General features: G+C 39.2%; 1 protein-coding gene across 1 annotated transcript; it reads left to right on the top strand.

Annotated features, from left to right (window-relative positions):
- Positions 1-2,143: 2,143 nt before the first annotated feature.
- Positions 2,144-15,386, top strand: LOC136611742 (angiopoietin-related protein 7-like). Its single transcript, XM_066591599.1, has 6 exons — positions 2,144-2,455; positions 7,026-7,245; positions 9,413-9,553; positions 10,865-11,081; positions 12,797-12,992; positions 15,164-15,386. The coding sequence occupies exons 1-6, from the start codon at positions 2,144-2,146 to the stop codon at positions 15,305-15,307; spliced, it is 1,230 nt and encodes a 409-aa protein (XP_066447696.1). The 3' UTR covers positions 15,308-15,386.
- Positions 15,387-20,547: the final 5,161 nt, after the last annotated feature.

Raw genomic sequence — 20,547 nt, 5'->3', positions numbered from 1 at the left:
CCCTTTTGCTTTCTTGCCCATTCTTGATCTGACTGGTTATAAAAGTAAAGGTCCCCATATACTTATAACAGTTTGTGATTGAATGTTCATTTGGCCTATAGTAGTTTTCCGACTCCTCCTTGGCTTAGACAAGTGTTCGTGTGTTTAGAGACTTTAACCCCATATGTACACAAAGATGATCACTCAAAATTCGTTCAAAAGATACGGAGATTGACAATTTTGAGCGATCATTTTGCATAAAGTACTAATGGGCACTATTCCCCTTTAGTACTTTATCAGTTTCATTTGCATGCAAATGAGCCTCCAGGAGCTGTTTCAGAACTCAGAAGGAGGTCTGAGCTCTGTAATTAGCTCTATTGATCAGCCAGGGGCTGCACAGAGAATACAATGTTATCTCCTGCTCCCAGCGTGTGGTCTGTATGATGGTCTGTTCAGCTTTTTATGCTGAACTAAAAATCCTTGTTCAAATGAAAAGTATACGATGGTAGCATTTACACACAACGATTATACTCAAAAGCCATCATTTTAACAAATTTTGAGCAATAATCGTTGTGTGTAAAAGGGCCTTTAAGTTGCCGCCAGAAAGCTTTGGTGGCAGAGCCCTTGGAGAATAAAAGAATCAGGTGTTAAAATTCAATATCCCCAATCCTTCTTTTCCCCGACATCATCTATTGGGGAAACATTGAATAGCCACCATACACTTTAGAAAGTGGTCTGCCCTTGTCAAAATCAATGGGTTTGGACAACTAAATGTAGCAGGATGGGAGGTAGTAGAAGACATCCTGCCTGTTTTAGGCATAGTCCATTGAAATCATAGACTGGTGGAATTGGAAGGGTCCTCCACGGTCATCGAGTCCAACCCCCTGCTCAGTGCAGGATCACTAAATCATCCCAGACAGATATCTGTCCAGCCTTTGAAGACTTCCATGGAAGGAGAACTTACCACCTCCCGTGGCATCCTGTTCCAGTTCATTTACACTCCCAGTATAACTTTCCTGAGCCCTCCTAGCAATAGATATGGAAGCTACTCCATCACTTGCATGAACTGGGAGCACATAGGAGTGAAGCAACAGTTGGTCTATTTACTCGGTAAAACTCATGGTTATAGTGATGCAATTGGGTCAACTGGGAAATTGCCTCTATTTGCAATGGTCATTGCTGAAACATATGACCTCAAAGAGCTGGAAGGAGGTTCTGTCAGCAGAAACCGCGGGGTAATGAGTTACCTCTGCTTGGGTGCATATTTCTCCTGCAGTGGCCACTACAGGAGAACTGTGGTATTGCATCTATACATACTTTCAGCACGCAGCCTACTCGCGGCCTCCACACACCAAGTATAGACACACTGAATGCGGTACATTATTTCCATATTATAGCTTCTGTATTGTGCATAGCGCCTCCACAAAGTGCCCTGCAATACCTGTACAGTGTTAACCATTGCATAACCAGTACACCATGTTAACCCCCACATTACCAGAGTAGCTTCCATATCTAATCAATAGTCACGTCTGTCCGTCTGTCTCTGTAGCCCGGCCTCACATATCTGGCAGATTTCAATGTTACGGATCCAATTAGTCGTCATCTACGTTGGGACCAAATCCCTATGTAAATGGAGCCTCACTCTCCTTTCATGCGGGCTATGTCTTTTTTGGCCCTCTTGGTTCACCAGCTTCGTCCCCCATCATCTGGACCCTTTCATTGCCTCTTATTACTGCCCCTGCCACATGATCTCAGACGTCTCTTATGTCTGTTAGGCCTCTGCTGGGTACTGGGGGTATTTAGGCAGGGCTAATAGGGCAAATCAATAGGGTTTGTCATAATGGGACACCCCTTTTAATGATTCCTCTGTGACCCTGCTTCTGTTTTGTCCTCCATAGTGTCATGTAAGTCTCTGAGTGACTCTACTCTTGGTTTCTCCCATTTTACCCTTCCAGGTGACTCTTTGGGTTTCCGTATGATACAACGGCACAGAGGGGACTGGTGATACCGGCACCAAAGCCAGACATTCTCATCGACTCCCCTATCTGGGATATTGCTCCATCCTAGTCTCCACATTCGCTCCATGGCTTAAATGACTTGAGTCAATTTCTAAATGGCCGCTCCACTGCTCACGTCTGTCTTCATATGGCCACTAATACAAAGCATGGTAGCTCTGAATGACCACCACTCCCATCAGCCACCCCAATATGCAACTCACGGCGATTCCGCGTTTCGAGGTTGTGGTGAATATAGCAATCAAGTCCTGGCAAACGGAAAGTGTAAGATTATTGCCATACTGCCTCAACAGGATGGACAGCGCTGTCCGGATATTTTCCGTTGTAGCGACGAGGTGTCTTACTGGCTCCATGAAAATGCCGAGAGGAAGCAGGACATTCTGGAGATGAGGGAGCTCATAGCCGAACTTCAGGAAGAGCTCAGGAACCACCGACATCGCCTCAGGGTCCTGGAACATCAGGTAAAGGTACTGATACGTTACATCTTCCTGGTTTTAGGTGGAAATAGTGACACCTTGAGGCCATAGCGCAGCACTGCATGACTGCAATGAAAAACGTTTGGAAGATTGTTCCTAATTATTGCCTAATTAATCAAATGACCCTATGCTAAGCAGAGGAGGTTAACAGATGTCAGATTCTGCTGGCTGGCCAAAATAGGGGGTGTTTTTTACGGCATTCACGGTGCATTAAAAATGACATCTTAAGGGCTCCTTTCCACGGGCGTAGTGATATCCCACGGCAGATCTCCGCCGTGTAAGCCACCACCGGGGAGCAGGGGAGAGGTGACCACTCTCCGCTCTGAGCCTATCTGACAAATTTAAATCCCGCGAGCGGAGAATCGCTATGATTCTCCGCTTGTGGATAGGGGGGCTGCGCTTTCCATAGTAGTCTATAGAGAGCGTTCACTGCGTTCCCCGTGGCGGATTATCGCCGCAGTAAACGCAGAGAAAAATCGCCCGTGGACAGGAGGCCTTATTCTGTGGGTCTGTGTGATTACAGCAATAACAAATTTATGTAGTTTTTTTTAATGGAATACGATTTAAAAAATACAAGTAGTAATAAAAATTAGCTTTCTACCGCCATTTTGTGGCCCCCATAATTTTTTTAGTTTTTCCATCGATGCAGCTGAGAAACGGCTTGTTTTTTGCAAGGTGACCTTTTATTTCGATTGATACCATTTTGGGTTAGATATGACTTTTTGATCTCTTTATCTTTAATTTTTTCTTGGAGATGAGGAGACCAAAAACACTCAATTCTGGGACTGTATGTTTTTTTTTTTTAATGCCAGCATTAACCATGTGATATTTTAATAAATTGGGCTTTTATAGGCACAGTGATACCAATTTTTTTTTTTCTTTCAATTTTTTTTCATGTGACAACTGTGAAAATGTTTTTTGCTTGTAATTATTTTTTAAAAATTTAAAGGGGTTGTCCCGCGCCGAAACGTTTTTTTTTTTTTTTCAATAGGCCCCCTGTTCGGCGCGAGACAAACCCGATGCAGGGGTTTAAAAAAAAAAAACGGATAGTACTTACCCGAATCCCCGCGCTCCGGTGACTTCTTACTTACCTTGCGAAGATGGCCGCCGGGATCTTCACCCACGGTGGACCGCAGGTCTTCTCCCATGGTGCACCGTGGGCTCTGTGCGTTCCATTGCCGATTCCAGCCTCCTGATTGGCTGGAATCGGCACACGTGACGGGGCGGAGCTACGAGGAGCAGCTCTCCGGCACGAGCGGCCCCATTCAGAAGGGAGAAGACCGGACTGCGCAAGCGCGTCTAATCGGGCGATTAGACGCTGAAATTAGATGGCACCATGGCGACGGGGACGCTAGCAACGGAACAGGTAAGTGAATAACTTCTGTATGGCGCATAATTAATGCACAATGTACATTACAAAGTGCATTAATATGGCCATACAGAAGTGTATAGACCCACTTGCTGCCGCGGGACAACCCCTTTAATTATTTAAAATATTTTCCTTATTTTTACTGTTTTATACTTGAACTTGTGAGTGCTTGATCACTTATACAGTTTACAGCAATATCATGGTTTGGGTATATATAATGTATTGCATAACTTTTATAAAAAAATTTGTAGGGAGATTGGGGGAAAAAAAGAAATTTTGCCAATTGTTTTTTGGATTTCATTCTTATGGCGTTCAGCGTGCAGAATTAATAGTGTGATATCATTATTCTCTGAGTCAGCACGATTCCGGCGGTACCAAGTTAAAGGGGTTGTCCTGCGCCGAAACGTTTTTTTTTTTTTTTCAACCCCCCCCCCCGTTCGACGCGAGACAACCCCGATGCAGGGACGTAAAAAAAAAACCGCTCAGCGCTTACCTTAATCCCCGCGCTCCGGTGACTTCTATACTTACCGGCTGAAGATGGCCGCCGGGATCCTCTTCCTCCGTGGACCGCAGCTCTTCTGTGCGTTCCATTGCCGATTCCAGCCTCCTGATTGGCTGGAATCGGCACGTGACGGGGCGGAGCTACACGGAGCCGGCATTCTGCACGAGCGGCCCCATTGAAGACAGGAGAAGACCCGGACTGCGCAAGAGCAGCTAATTTGGCCATCGGAGGCCGAAAATTAGTCCGCACCATGGAGACGAGGACGCCAGCAACGGAGCAGGTAAGTATAAAACTTTTGATAACTTCTGTATGGCTCATAATTAATGCACAATGTACATTACAAAGTGCATTAATATGGCCATACAGAAGTGTATAGACCCACTTGCTGCCGCGGGACAACCCCTTTAATACAGTTTTTATGTTTCGCTATTTTTGTACATTTAAAACATTGTTTTTTCTTAAAGGTTTGCTTTTGTGACGCCACATTCCAAGAGCCGTAATAATTGTTTTTACCATTACCAGAGCCCCAGAAGGCCGTGTTTATAGCGGGATGAACTCTAGTCGTTTATTTATCTAATTTTTTGGAACATGTAAAATTGTGATCGCTTTTTATTAAATTTTTTCTAGTGGCAAGAGTAACAAAATCTGTAATTCTGGCATGTTTTTTATTTTTATTTTTCACTGCATTCTCTGAGCAGTATAAATAATGTATTACTGTAATTCTACAGGCCGGTACGATTACGCCAATACCAAATTGTAATAGTTTTTTTTCTTTTTCACGACTTTTTCACAAAAAAAGTAATAAAAGTTAAAATCACCCTCTTTTTGCCATATCTATAATAAAAAATCTAAATCATAAAAGAAAAATACATATTTGTTATCACCATGTCCGTAAATGACTGAGCTATCAAAATAGTACATTATTATTCCAGCACGGTGAACGTAGTTCGAAAAAAAAATAAAGAACGCCACAAATGCACTTTTTCAGTCACCTTGTCTCCCAGAAAAATGCAATAAAAAGCGATCAAAAAGTCTCATGTATTCTAAGTTAGTACTGACGTAAACTACAGGAGATCCCGCAAAAAATGAGCCCTTGCTCAAGTACGTCTATGGAAAAATAAAAAAGTTATTGCGCGCAGAAGATGCAGCAGAAAATAATTTTAAAAAATTTCATGTCTAAAAAAATACAAGTACTACAGCTCTTCCAATTCTACCCGTAAAAAACAAGCCCTCATACAGCGACGTCGATGAATAAATAAAGGAGTTATGATTTTTTAAACGGGGGGAGGAAAACAAGAAATGGGGAAAAAAGAAAAAAAAGGGGCTGTGTCATTAAGGGGTTAAATAATGTACTAACTTCCTTCTCTGTGTCATTTTGACGCAGGAATACCACATGTGTAACTTTATTTTTAATTTTTACAAAGTTAAGGGAGACAAGTGTTTTAGTTTTTTATTTTTTAAATAATTTTTTACTTTTTTTTTTGTCCCTTTAGGGGACTTCCACAGAGACCCATCAGGACCCCCTGATCACAGTCAGGGGGTCCGATTGTGACAGCCCTTTACATGCTGCAGTCACATAGACTGCAGCATGTAAAGAGTTAACACAGCAGAGATCAGAGGTTTTCTCTGATCTCTGCTGTAAGAGCTGGTGCCTGGCTGTCCTCTGACAGAGGGAGCCCCCTCCCTCTGTCAGCCCTTTACATGCTGCAGTCACATAGACTGCAGCATGTAAAGGGTTAACACAGCAGAGATCGGAGGTTTTCTCTGATCTCTGCTGTAAGAGCTGGTGCCTGCTTGTCCTCTAACAGCCTAGCACCAGCTCTCCCTGCCACAGAGACCATCGGTTTGCTTCTGACAAGCCGATGGTCTCTATGGCAACCTGTATACAAACTAGTGCAGGAGTTTAAAATTAAAAGCGGGAGATTGACGGCAGATCGGCATTATCTCCCTGCTTCTTAATTCAAAGTCCTGCAGTGCTCAGTGTTGGTCTGTGCAGGCAGAGCACACTGCCACAGCTTGTGGCATTGTGCTCTGTAGCTTCCATAGTGATACATAGCCCGGAAATCTTCCAGGCTATATCGCTATGGGCAGTGGAGCTTGTTCCCGAAAATTTCCGGGCGTGCCACTCAAGGAGTTAAAGGCTTTAATGCCACGATCTGAGTTATCTCCATTTATGTATGGAGTAGATTCAGTCCACAAACCCACTCTATATAATGATACATGATGTGCGCCGTACATGTGCAGCACATGTCAGGAATGCGTTGAAGAGATAGCTAAAAATTGTATTGGTCAGGCGACAGTCCCACTGAAATGAATGGAGTGTCAGAGTGCATCCCCAATTAATAATATCTTCAAAGCCAGCAGAGTGTCCCCCTATACACAGTAGTGCCAGCTGTAAGTAGTGCTATCGTCAGTTGTGGTTTACAGTAAAAGTGTCTTTCATTTTTCTTGGCTGCCTGCAGCCACCACTAGAGGGAGCTGAAGAGTTTATTGCATACTGTTATATGTATAAAGTAAGTTTCTGAACTCCCCTAGTGGTAGCTTTAGGTAGTCAGCATGTTTAGTTTAGTTCTAGGTCTTTGCACTCCGGGTTAGGAGAATAGAGCTATAGTCCCGAAAATAATGGGTGCATATTGAGGATGTGATTACAGTCAATAAATGGACCCACCATGTTGTCTCCGCAGCCTGAAGTAGGGAGCTACAACTCCTCCCTGGCACACAGGGTGCAGAGCCTGGAGATATGGGCCAGTGAGAGCAGCACCCTGCAGCGCCTACAGGCCACCTTTATCTATGACATCCAAGCTCAGGTCCGGAACCTGTCGCTGCTGCTGGACGGAGCCACCTGGAACTCAACCTGTCCTATACCGGCAGCGCTGAGAGCTCAAAGACCACCACAGGCAGCAGGTATGATGGAGGGTAGTCATGGGGTGTGGTGCTCCTAGACTCAAATGTGTCCTTTTACATGAGCAGCTCATCTGCCTGCATAAACGAGCGCTAGCTGACAATGAGCATGTCGGTCAGCACTCATTCACACTGTTTACACGGTAAGATGTGGAGCCCATAGCCTGATAATGCTTGCAGAAAACACATGATTAGCTGATGAATGTGCGGGTGTTTACTTGTGCTTTTATATGGAAATACTGAAATTGAGCAAAGCAGTGTTCAGGTGAATGTTCTCGTCTGACAGTCGAGCAGTCTAAAGGCCCATTTGGACACAACGATTATCGCGCAATCTTTTGAGCGATAATCGTTGTGTGCATTTACACGGCAAGATGATTGCTCAAAATTTGCTCAAACAGCAGTTTGAGTGACAGTTTTGAGCGTTCACTTTGCATAAGCTCTTAAGTAGCTAATTAGCTACTTAAGAGCTTATTAATGTGTAAATGAAGACTCCCCCTGTATACAGAAGACAGTGTCTTCTGTATACAGCTGCTGTGTTATCGGAGCACTCAGCTAGTATACAGCTGAGTGCTTTGAGCAGGGTATGCAGAAGACAACTGGAGCTCTGTCTTCTGTATGCAGCTGAGCACTCCGAGTGGGATACGCAAAAGACAGCTGGAGCGCTGTCTTCTGTATACAGCTCCTTTGTTCTCGGACCTGTCAGCTGATACCAGCTGCAAGGAATGCTATCAGTGCCACTCACTGAGAAAATCAGCGTGCAGCACTGATAAGGCTCATCGCTGATTTCTAGCTTGCTAGAAATGAGCGATGAATGAATAGTTCACAAACAGTGCACGATGTCAGCGCGTTTAGACAGAACGATATATCTATCACATATCTATCTGCTCATATATATCTATCCCATATCTATCTATCTCATATCTATCTATCTATCTATCTATCTCATATCTATCACATATCTATCTATCTATCTATCTATCTATCTCATGTCTATCTATCACATGTCTATCTATCTATCTCATGTCTATCTATCACATATCTATCTATCTATCTATCTCATATCTATCTCATATCTATCTATCTATCTATCTATCTCATACCTATCCATCTCATATCTATCTATCTCATGTCTATCTATCACATATCTATCTATCTATCTATCTCAAGTCTATCTATCACATATCTATTTATCTCATATCTATCTCATCTCTATCTATCTATCTCACGTCTATCTATCACATATCTATTTATCTCATATATATCTATCTATCTCATATCCATCTATCTATCTCATCTCTCTCTCTCTCTCATATCTATCTCATATCCATCTATCTATCTCATCTCTCTCTCTCTCTCATATCTATCTCATATCTATCTATCTATCTATCTATCTATCTATCTATCTATCTATCTATCTATCTATCTATCTATCCATCTATCATCTATCACATAGCTATCTATCTCATATCTAGCATCTATCTATCTATCTATCTATCACATATCTATCTATCTATCTATCTCATGTCTATCTATCACATATCTATCTATCTATCTATCTATCTCAAGTCTATCTATCACATATCTATCTATCTATCTATCTATCTCAAGTCTATCTATCACATATCTATTTATCTCATATCTATCTATCTCATCTCTATCTATCTATCTCACGTCTATCTATCACATATCTATTTATCTCATATCTATCTATCTCATATCCATCTATCTATCTCATCTCTCTCTCATATCTATCTATCTATCTATCTATCTATCTATCTATCTATCTATCTATCTATCTATCTATCTATCCATCTATCATCTATCACATAGCTATCTATCTTATATCTAGCATCTATCTATCTATCTATCTATCTATCTATCTATCTATCACATATCTATCAATCTATCTATCTATCTATCTCATGTCTATCTATCACATATCTATTTATCTCATATCTATCTATCTATCTATCTATCTATCTCAAGTCTATCTATCACATATCTATTTATCTCATATCTATCTATCTATCTATCTATCTCTCTATCACATATCTATCTATCTATCTATCTATCTATCTCATATCTCTCTCTATCTATCTATCATCTATCTATCTCCTGCGTGATTTTCCTTCTGACTATTTGGATGATTTTCAGCATTTTTATCCATCAGCAGCTATGAAGCAGACCAAGCCCTGTCACTCCGACTGCTCCAACCTCTACTACAACGGGATCCGCAGCTCCGGCGTCTATACCATAATGCCATCTAGTGGTGGAAGCCCGTTAGAGGTGTTCTGTGACATGGAGACACAAGGTAAACAGGTGAAAGGTGCTTCTATGTAACTGACTATATACCCTTAGATGTCACACTACTGGCCCAGTACTTAATGGGACTACAGTATATGCTGTGTTACTACATGTGGGTTACTGTAGCGTCTGTCTCCTGCAGTCAGCTTATAGGGTACTACATTAGACAGACTTTGCTTTACCTGGGCCATGTAGTCAGCCAATATGACAGCTAACATTTCATTTGCCACTTTTTTCTGTTTAGTTTGTTCTAATTTAGTGCAAAGTGTAAAATGTCTGGTTCCTGCCTGGAAACCATCATTAAGCAGCCTAGCTGTTGCTGACTGATCTTAGTCTGGCTTTAGGTTTGTATTAATCATGACTTGTGTGAGTACCCAACCTAGGACAGCTAATATTTAGTAATAATCCCACATGGCCAGATTCCAATAACTTTCATCAACAGAATTGAAGCTGCATGCTGATGGTTTCCAGGTAAGAACAGAGTTTTTCTGGACTGCATGAGGTACTAAAAGGAACTAAAAATACAGCAAAAAAAGTAATAAAGTCAGATATGACTGATGTCATCAGTAGTTGATTAGTGAGGAGGTTGCCACTCGGGATTCCCACCAATCAGCTGATTGAAGTGACAAGAGCATGTCAATTCAGTCCTTACCAGACACAGAGCCATACATTGTTTAGGGGCCGTGCCTGGTATTGCAGCTCAATCCCATGCATGTAAATGGGACTGAGCTGCTCTCAAGCCATGTGACTAATAAAAAGAGGCCACAGAGCTCAGCACAAACCCACGGCGTCTTCATCCGCTGATCTGCAAGGATCCCGAGTAGCAGACCCCTGCCAATCAGCTATTGATGACCTCTCCTAAGGATAGGTCATTAATAGTTTAGCCCCGGAAACCCCCTTTAAGAGAGTGTTTAGCTTAAATAACCCATTTTCAATATTAGGAAACATTCTGAGTTAAAGCTGTGAGTCCCTCATTCAAGACCTTTATTTATTAGATAAGGAAGTGACTATAAAGAGCATCTCTCACTCTGAGGACTCAAGTATGTAATACCTCATTTGCCCTGTGGGGGTGCTGCAGAGAAAATAAAAATCCTATTTTCAGCTCTCCACCACGCTGATCACTGAGGTTCCCACCAATGGGAAATCTTTTGATCAGCTTACTGTTGATTGAAGCATTGTCTAAAGCGGATACCCTTCAACTGCTACCAGTGAAACCACAGAATTCTCTAATATGGCTGCTCTATAAGCAGCTTCATTGTAGAACCTTCCCCCATGAACATACATTGACTTTATTATTTTCCCCCTATTATCCTATTAGGAGGGGGGTGGACAGTGATACAGAGACGTCGGGATGGATCAATCAGCTTCAACCGCACCTGGAAGGAATACAAAGTAGGATTTGGTGACCTGAATAGTGAATTCTGGATAGGAAATGAGAATATCCACAAAATCACCAGTCGGGGAGGATACTCACTGAGGATTGATATGGAGGACTGGGATGGGGAGCACAAATACGTCCTCTACAGGGAGTTCAGGTAAGTAACAAGACAAAGATAAAAATGTAAAAAATGTAATTGTACTGTAGGGGGCACTATTGTTTGTTCAGTTATAGACTGATATGAGATAGATAGATAGATATGAGATAGATAGATAGATATGAGATAGATAGATATGAGATAGATAGAATGATAGATAGATACATAGATAGATATGAGATAGATAGATATGAGATAGATAGATATGTGATAGATAGATAGATAGATAGATAGAAAGAGAGATAGAGAGATATGAGATAGATAGATATGAGATAGATAGATATGTGATAGATAGATAGATAGATAGATAGAAAGAGAGATAGAGAGATATGAGATAGATAGATAGAGAGATATGAGATAGATAGATATGAGATAGATAGATATGTGATAGAAAGAGAGATAGAGAGATATGAGATAGATAGAGATATATGAGATAGATAGATAGATATGAGATAGATAGATATGTGATAGATAGATATGAGATAGATAGATAGATATGAGATAGATAGATAGATAGATAGATATGAGATAGATAGATAGATAGATATGGGATAGATAGATAGATAGATAGATAGATAGATATGAGATAGATAGAGAGATATGAGATAGATAGATAGATAGATATGAGATAGATAGATATGGGATAGATAGATAGATAGATATGAGATAGATAGATAGATATGACATAAAGATAGATAGATAGATATGAGATAGATAGATATGGGATAGATAGATAGATAGATAGATAGATAGATATGAGATAGATAGATAGAGAGATATGAGATATATAGATAGATAGATATGAGATAGATAGATATGGGATAGATAGATAGATAGATATGAGGTAGATAGATAGATAGATATGACATAAAGATAGATAGATAGATATGAGATAGATAGATATGAGATAGATAGATAGATAGATAGATAGATATGAGATAAAGATAGATAGAAGACATAAATAGATCTGAGATAGATATGAGATAGTTAGATAGATAGATAGATAGATGGATAGATAGATGGATAGATAGATAGGAAAGATAGATATGAGATAGATAGAGAAATATGAGATTCATGATAGATAGATATGGGATAGATAGATAGATAGATAGATAGATAGATAGATAGATACATAGATTGATAGAAGACAGATAGATGATAGATAGATAAATAGATAGATAAATGATGGATAGATATAAGATATATAGATAGATAAAAAGAAAGATAGGATATAGCTATAGATAGATATAGATATAAGACAGATATAGATACATTGCTAGATATGAGATAGATAGATCAATATAGATAGATAGATAGATAGATAGATAGATAAATTGATAGAAGACAGATGGACAGATTGATAGATCTGGGATATATAGATATGAGATAGATAAATAGATAGATATGAGATAGACGGTAGATAGATAGATATGAGATAGATATAGATTAATAGATGTTAGATAGTTACATATGAGACAGATAGGTTTCAGCTAAAATTTATGTCAGTTTCTGGTATAAATTATAGTAAATCTGACAGGTCGCACGTAGACACACCCATTTTTGCTTAGCCCTACCCATTTGCGACAGAAGCCAATTTAAAAAGGCCAAAACTCACAAACTACTCCATGCATTGTAATTTTCGACTATTGCACACCATCTGGCGCATAAGACTTCTTGAATCTGCTTCTTTGTTTCTTTTCTTATGTTCCTTGTAGCATAGAGAGTGAAGCCAACCACTACCGGCTCCACGTGTCCGCGCCCAACGGGACGGCCCAGGACTCATTTGCTTGGTACCACGATAAAAGAAGTTTCAGCGTTCCAAGGTCTGGGAATCTATGTGCGGACATCTCTCATGGGGGCTGGTGGTACTATCAGTGCTTTTACTCCAACCTCAATGGTGTTTACTATGTGGTAAGTGATCTTTCACGGATCTGCCATGACTATAAGGGGTAATTAGGCCTGTGAACACTTGAGGTTCAGATAAGTCCCATATAATCCATCCTGAGGTGCACAGCAGTAGTTTGCAGATCATTATATGACCCTCAATATTGCTGGAGGTTGACAATATAGTGGTGTGTTAGTCTCAGTGACTGTCCATTCCACACCTAGGGTCCTGTTTGGGCACTTTGAAACCAAGCTACCTATTTAGGTTCTGATTCACACATAGTCAATACCCGCACTATAGATCATCTAGCGATGATCTAGACAATCATAAAATCCACATCAGAAAACATACAAAGAGGAAATACTTTTTAATGTTTTTGGATGGACAAACCAAGCCTAGACGGATCTTCTATGCTAAATAGTAGACAATCATATCCACTAACAGTGGCGGGAAAGTAATGTCAACCAATCAGAGCCAGTTACATTTCTCTGGAGGACCTAACATGTCCGGAGCATATACTGAAAGCTCATTAATTTCATCAAAAGCTGTGCAATACTTTATATCCCCTGTGGAGGCACTGCAGGGAAATTGAACACTTGTTGCCAGGACTTTCCATTCAGCCACTTCTGAGATACCATGGTCTCTTAGGTTATAGGTTTTGGGTAAAACCCATTTTTGGACACCATGGCATTTCACACAGCGATAATCACCTAATTTTCTAACTTATAATTCTGCTTGGGATTTGTCCCAAAAACTTTGCAACTTTCACATGACTTTAAATGGGTACTTAGCCTTGGAAATGCCTACTCTTTTGAAGGGTCCTGTTGCGGCATGCCAGCTGCTATCAGGTACTAGTTATGGATTTATAACTCTGAGTGCTGAGGAGTGCCTCTTGACTGTCACTGCAGAGTTCCTTTGGACTCATCTATGGGAAATTCCTTGGTGTTCCTGCAGAAGTTCCCTTAGGTGTCATCTGTTGGGATTTCCTCAGTGTTTAATGTTCATTTCTTCGCTGCTTCAACATCTCCAGTGGTGTATGAACTAATTGGTCTATAGTGAGGTGTTTCCCCCTAGCTGACCAACCAGCAATAGGTGGTGTGTATTTATTCCAGTCCCACATGGGTGCCAGCTATTCCCATGTGTGCATGCATGCTTTGTGGAAGTCTGTCTGTTTGTCTAGTTTAAGTCCTATCCTGTTTGTGCCACCTCTCTGATGGTAACCAGACACCTGAGTCTCGTCCTATTTGTTTGACCTGCCAAAAGGTGGTCAGACACCTGAGTCCAGTCCTGTCTATTCCCTATCTTGGATTCTAGTTGGATGCCTGAGTCCTGTCTTGTCTGATCCCCCACTATCTGAACGTTTGCTGGATGCCCTGAGTCATGTCCTGTCTGTCTCGTCCTTCTGAAGATGTGCTGGACACCAGAACCATGTCCTGTCTGTCCCCTCCATCCGATGGTGGTTGGGTGCCTGAGTCATTTCCTGTCTGTCCCCTCAATTCGATGGTTTGTTGGATGTCTGAGTCATGCCTTGTCTTTTCATCCTCCATCAGGAAGTTTGCCGGACATATGAACCCAGTACTTTTTGTTCCCTCCGACCAATGGGTTGTTAGACGCCTGAACCCTGATGTCAGTCTGATTGTTGTCCCATCTGAGGTGTTTGGTGTGGCAGTGGACTCTTATCTGCTTTGTTTCTTTGCCTAGCCCTGTTAACATTTCCAACTAATATATTTATACCCTTCCCTATCTTATATGTAGGGACAGGTCCCCTAGGTTAGAAATGTCGGGCTGTCCTTAATGGGACGATCACCCTGCTTCAGGCAGGGTCTGCCAAGCTGAAGTTGGTTAGGGAGAGTGTTCCACCTCCTATATCTGTTTTTTCCTTGTTTAATTGTTAAAATATATGTTGGCCATTATGGATATTATCGTGGCTTGGCATGTTGGTGAGGTTTGTGAGGGTCGCTGTACTTGCATCTTAAATGAATGTAACAGGTCTCTTGACATTATGTAAAACAAAAAAGTTTGACCCTACTGCGTCCTCCAGGGATTTGCAGTTATCTGTTGCAGTAAATGTTCAATTTTCCTGCAGCACCCCTACAGGGGAAATAAAGTATAACACAGCTGCCATTCAAATCACTGGATTGTCTGTTTTTTTGTACAGTATTTTATGTTTTTTTAAATTATTTTTGCCTTTTACTAGGGTGGAAAATATGTCAAAGGTCGTAAGACGATGGGACCCGATGGAATTGTGTGGTACAGCTGGAAGAACACAGACTATTACTCACTCAAGAAAGTCTCCATGATGATCCGGCCTAGAACTTTCCACCTTCATACGTCACCATGAGACCCTCAGGGTCCCTTTTAGTTGTACTTCTAGGACTGTACAGATTTTACGTTTTTCATTTGTCTTTTGAATTTCAACTTTCCCGGTTTTGTAATGTATATTTCAGGGGTGGCCGATTGTGTAAATACTTGGCACTGCACTTCTTTTCTACCCTTTTACCCTCCAGCTGAAATATCTGCAGCCATTCTAGGGCTTATGCTGTGGCATACAGTTGGAGCAAAATGTAACCGAATGCTGATTTTGCCGTGATTTTCTTCTAACGCCCATGTGAAACTACCCTAAGAAACAAGAAGGCACAAGTACAGGCTTGTTGCCAATTAACAAACATCTCATAAATGCAGTCACTAAGTTGAGTTGCAGGGAACGTTAGTCTCACAGTCCCTTATTAGCAGACCTCTTTGGTTATTTTGTACTTTACTATCAGCCTCTCTGGCTCTGTGGACACTCAGTAGTCTTTGTGTTGTGTGAGGGAGGCGGCATAACAAGGCCAACCTGGCACCACCAACTCATTTTTGCTTGTTGTCCTCACAGACGCCCAAATTTCACCCAGCACAGGAACTTAGTACTGTACACCTTGAAATGGTCACCTGGTCAGGGTTCAAGAACACACAAACATATCCACATGGGCCACAACAGAGACTGTTACAAAAACGTCCAATTAGTGCTTGGAGGGAAATAGTTTTATATTGGGAACAATTACCCCCTCAGCATAGCAGTAAGGGCGAGACGTTTGTTTGTGGATGGACACTCATCGGTCTTCCATAGTAATTCTTTGTTGAATAGAAAGTTCTTCTTGAAAGTAAATCTCTTGGCGATTTTTCTCAATGTTTTTCACAATAAATGTGAAAATATATCTGTCTGACTGTTAACTTCACAAAAACAACATCGCTGTACAATATGTGGTTGATCAATAAGAGAATGTAACCTACTTGATGTAAGTATCAATCAGATTTCTTATTGTACATAGGGGGAAGTATTAAATATAATACACATATTCTGCTACATAGGGGGCAGTATTATAGTAGTTATTTTCTAGTACATAGGGGGCAGTATTATAGTAGTTATATTCTTGTACATAGGGGGCAGTATTATAGTCGTTATATTCTTGTACATAGAGAGCAGTATTATAGTAGTTATATTCTTGTACATAGGGGGCAGTATTATAATAGTTATATTCTTGTACATAGGGGGCAGTATTATAGTAGTTATATTCTTGTACATAGGGGGCAGTATTATAGTAGTTATATTCTTGTACATAGGGGGCAGTATTATAGTAGTTATATTCTTGTACATAGGGGGCAGTATTATAGTAGTTATATTCTTGTACATAGGGGGTAGTATTATAGTAGTTATATTCTTGTACATAGGGGGCAGTATTATAGTAGTTATATTCTTGTACATAGGAGGCAGTATTATAGTAGTTATATTCTTGTACATAGGGGCAGTATTATAGTAGTTATATTCTTGTACATAGGGGCAGTATTATAGTAGTTACATTATTGTACATGGGGGGGCAGTATTATTGTAGTTATATTCTTGTACATAGGAGCAGTATTATAGTAGTTATATTCTTGTACATAGGGAGCAGTATTATAGTAGTTACATTATTGTACATGGGGGGGGGGCAGTATTATTGTAGTTATATTCTTGTACATAGGAGCAGTATTATAGTAGTTATATTCTTGTACATAGGGAGCAGTATTATAGTAGTTATATTCTTGTACATAGGGGGCAGTATTATAGTAGTTATATTCTTGTACATAGGGGGCAGTATTATAGTAGTTACATTATTGTACATAGGGAGCAGTATTATAGTAGTTATATTCTTGTACATAGGAGGCAGTATTATAGTAGTTATATTCTTGTACATGGGATCAGTATTATAGTAGTTATATTCTTGTACATAGGGGGCAGTATTATAGTAGTTATATTCTTGTACACAGGGGGCAGTATTATAGTAGTTATATTCTTGTACATAGGGGGCAGTATTATAGTAGTTACATTATTGTACATAGGAGGCAGTATTATAGTAGTTATATTCTTGTACATAGGGAGCAGTATTATAGTAGTTATATTCTTGTACATAGGGGCAGTATTATAGTACTTATATTCTTGTATATAGGAGCAGTATTATAGTAGCTATATTCTTGTACATAGGGAGCAGTATTATAGTAGTTATATTCTTGTACATAGGGAGCAGTATTATAGTAGTTATATTCTTGTACATAGGGAGCAGTATTATAGTAGTTATATTCTTGTACATAAGGGGCAGTATTATAGTAGTTACATTATTGTACATAGGAGGCAGTATTATAGTAGTTATATTCTTGTACATGGGATCAGTATTATAGTAGTTATATTCTTGTACATAGGGGGCAGTATTATAGTAGTTAGATTATTGTACATAGGAGGCAGTATTATAGTAGTTATATTCTTGTACATAGGAGGCAATATTATAGTAGTTATATTCTTGTACATGGGAACAGTATTATAGTAGTTATATTCTTGTACATAGGGGCAGTATTATAGTAGTTATATTCTTGTACATAGGGGGCAGTATTATAGTAGTTATAGTCTTGTACATAGGGGGCAGTATTATAAAAGTTATAGTCTTGTACATAGGGGGCAGTATTATAGTAGTTATATTCTTGTACATAGGAGCAGTATTATAGTAGTTATATTCTTGTACATAGGAACAGTATTATAGTAGTTATATTCTTGTACATAGGGGGCAGTATTATAGTAGTTATATTCTTGTACATAGGAGGCAGTATTATAGTAGTTATATTCTTGTACATAGGAGGCAGTATTATAGTAGTTATATTATTGTACATAGGAGGCAGTATTATAGTAGTTATATTCTTGTACATAGGGAGGCAATATTATACTAGTTATATTCTTGTACATGGGGGCAGTATTATAGTAGTTATATTCTTCTACATAGGATGCAATATAATAGTAGTTATAATCTTGAGCATTGGGGGCAGTATTATAGTAGTTATATTCTTGAACATAGGGGGCAGTATTATAGTAGATATATTCTGGTACATAGGGAGCTGTATTATAGCAGTTATAGTCTTGTACATGGGATCAGTATTATAGTAGTTACATTCTTGTACACAGGAGCAGTATTATAGTAGCTATATTCTTGTACATAGGCGGCAATATTATAGTAGATATATTCTTGTACATAGGGGGGCAGTATTATAGTAGTTATATTCTTGTACATAGGAGGCAGTATTATAGTAGTTATATTCTTGTACATAGGAGGCAGTATTATAGTAGTTATATTCTTGTACATAGGGGCAGTATTATAGTAGTTTTATTCTTGTACATAGGGGCAGTATTATAGTAGTTATATTCTTGTACATAGGGGGCAGTATTATAGTAGTTATATTCTTGTACATAGGGGGCAGTATTACAGTAGTTATATTCTTGTACGTAGGAGGCAGTATTGTAGTAGTTATATTCTTGTACATAGGGAGCAGTATTATAGTAGTTATATTCTTGTACATCGGAGGCAGTATTATAGTAGTTATATTCTTGTACATAGGAGCAGTATTATAGCAGTTATGCACTTGTAGATAAGGGTAGTATTATAGTAGTTATAGTCTTGAACATAGGGGGCAGTATGATAGCAGTTATATGCCTCTCCATAGAAGCAGTATCATAGTAGTTATATTCTTGTGCATTGGAGGCAGTATTATAGTAGTTATATTCTTGTACATAGGGGGTGGTATTATATTAGTTATATTCTTGTACAAAGGAGCAGTATTATAGTAGTAATATTCTTGTGCATAGAAGGCAGTATTATAGTAGTTATATTAATGTACATAGGGGGCGGTATTATATTAGTTATATTCTTGTACATAGGAGCAGTATTATAGTAGTAATACTCTTGCACATAGGGAGCAGAATTATAATAGTAATATAATTGGACATAGGGGCACTATTATAGTAGTTATATTCTTGTACATAGGGGGCACTATTATAGTAGTTATACTGTTGTACATAGTGGGCAGTATTATAGTAGTTATATTCTTGTACACAGGGGGCAGTATGATAGTAGTTATATTCTTGCACATAGGGGGAAGTATTATAGTAGTTATATTCTTGTACATAGGAGGTAGTATTATATTAATAATATTCTTGTATATAGGAACAGTATTATAGCAATTGTATTCTTGTACATGGGAGGCAGTATTATAGTAGTTATACTCTTGTAAATAGGTGGCAGTATTATAGTAGTTATATTCTTTTACATAGGAGCAGTATTAATGTAGTTATATTCTTGTACCTAGCGGGCAGTATTATAGTAGTTATATTCTTGTGCATACGGGGTAGTATTATAGTAGTTATATTCTTGTACATAGGAGGCAGTATTATAGTAGTTATATTCTTGCACATAGGCCGGCAGTATTATTGTAGTTATATTCTTGTACATAGGGAGCAGTATTATAGTAGTTATAGTCTTGTACATAGGGGGCAGTATTATAGTAGTTATATTCTTGTATATAGGGGGCAGTATTATAGTAGTTATATTCTTGTACATAGGGGGCAGTATTATAGTAGTTATATTCTTGTACATAGGGGACATTATTATAGTAGTTACATTCTTGTACATAGGGGCAGTATTATAGTAGTTATATTCTTGTACATAGGAGGCAGTATTAGAGCAGTTATATTCTTGTACATAGGGGCAGTATTATAGTAGTTATATTCTTGTACATAGGAGCAGTATTATAGTAGTTATATTATTGTACATAGGAGGCAGTATTATAGTAGTTATATTCTTGTACATAAGGGGCAGTATTATAGTAGTTATATTTTTGTACATAGGGGCAGTATTATAGTAGTTATATTCTTGTACATAGGGGGCAGTATTATAGCAGTTATATTCTTGTACATAGGGGCAGTATTATAGTAGTTATATTCTTGTACATAGGGGTCAGTATTATAGCAGTTATATTCTTGTATTAGAAGGCAGTATTTTAGTAGTTATATTCTCCTACATAGGGAGCAGTATTATAATAGTTATATTCTTGTACATAGGGGGCAGTATTATAGTAGTTATATTCTTGTACATAGGCGGCAGTATTATAGTAGTTATATTCTTGTACATAGGGGGCAGTATTATAGCAGTTATATTCTTGTACATAGGGGCAGTATTATAGTTGTTATATTCTTGTACGTAGGGGTCAGTATTATAGCAGTTATATTCTTGTACATAGGGGACAGTA

Source organism: Eleutherodactylus coqui, chromosome 1 (genome assembly GCF_035609145.1).
Source record: "Eleutherodactylus coqui strain aEleCoq1 chromosome 1, aEleCoq1.hap1, whole genome shotgun sequence".
In the NCBI taxonomy this organism is placed as follows: domain Eukaryota; kingdom Metazoa; phylum Chordata; class Amphibia; order Anura; family Eleutherodactylidae; genus Eleutherodactylus; species Eleutherodactylus coqui.
This window is presented reverse-complemented; position numbering and strand designations above follow the sequence as displayed.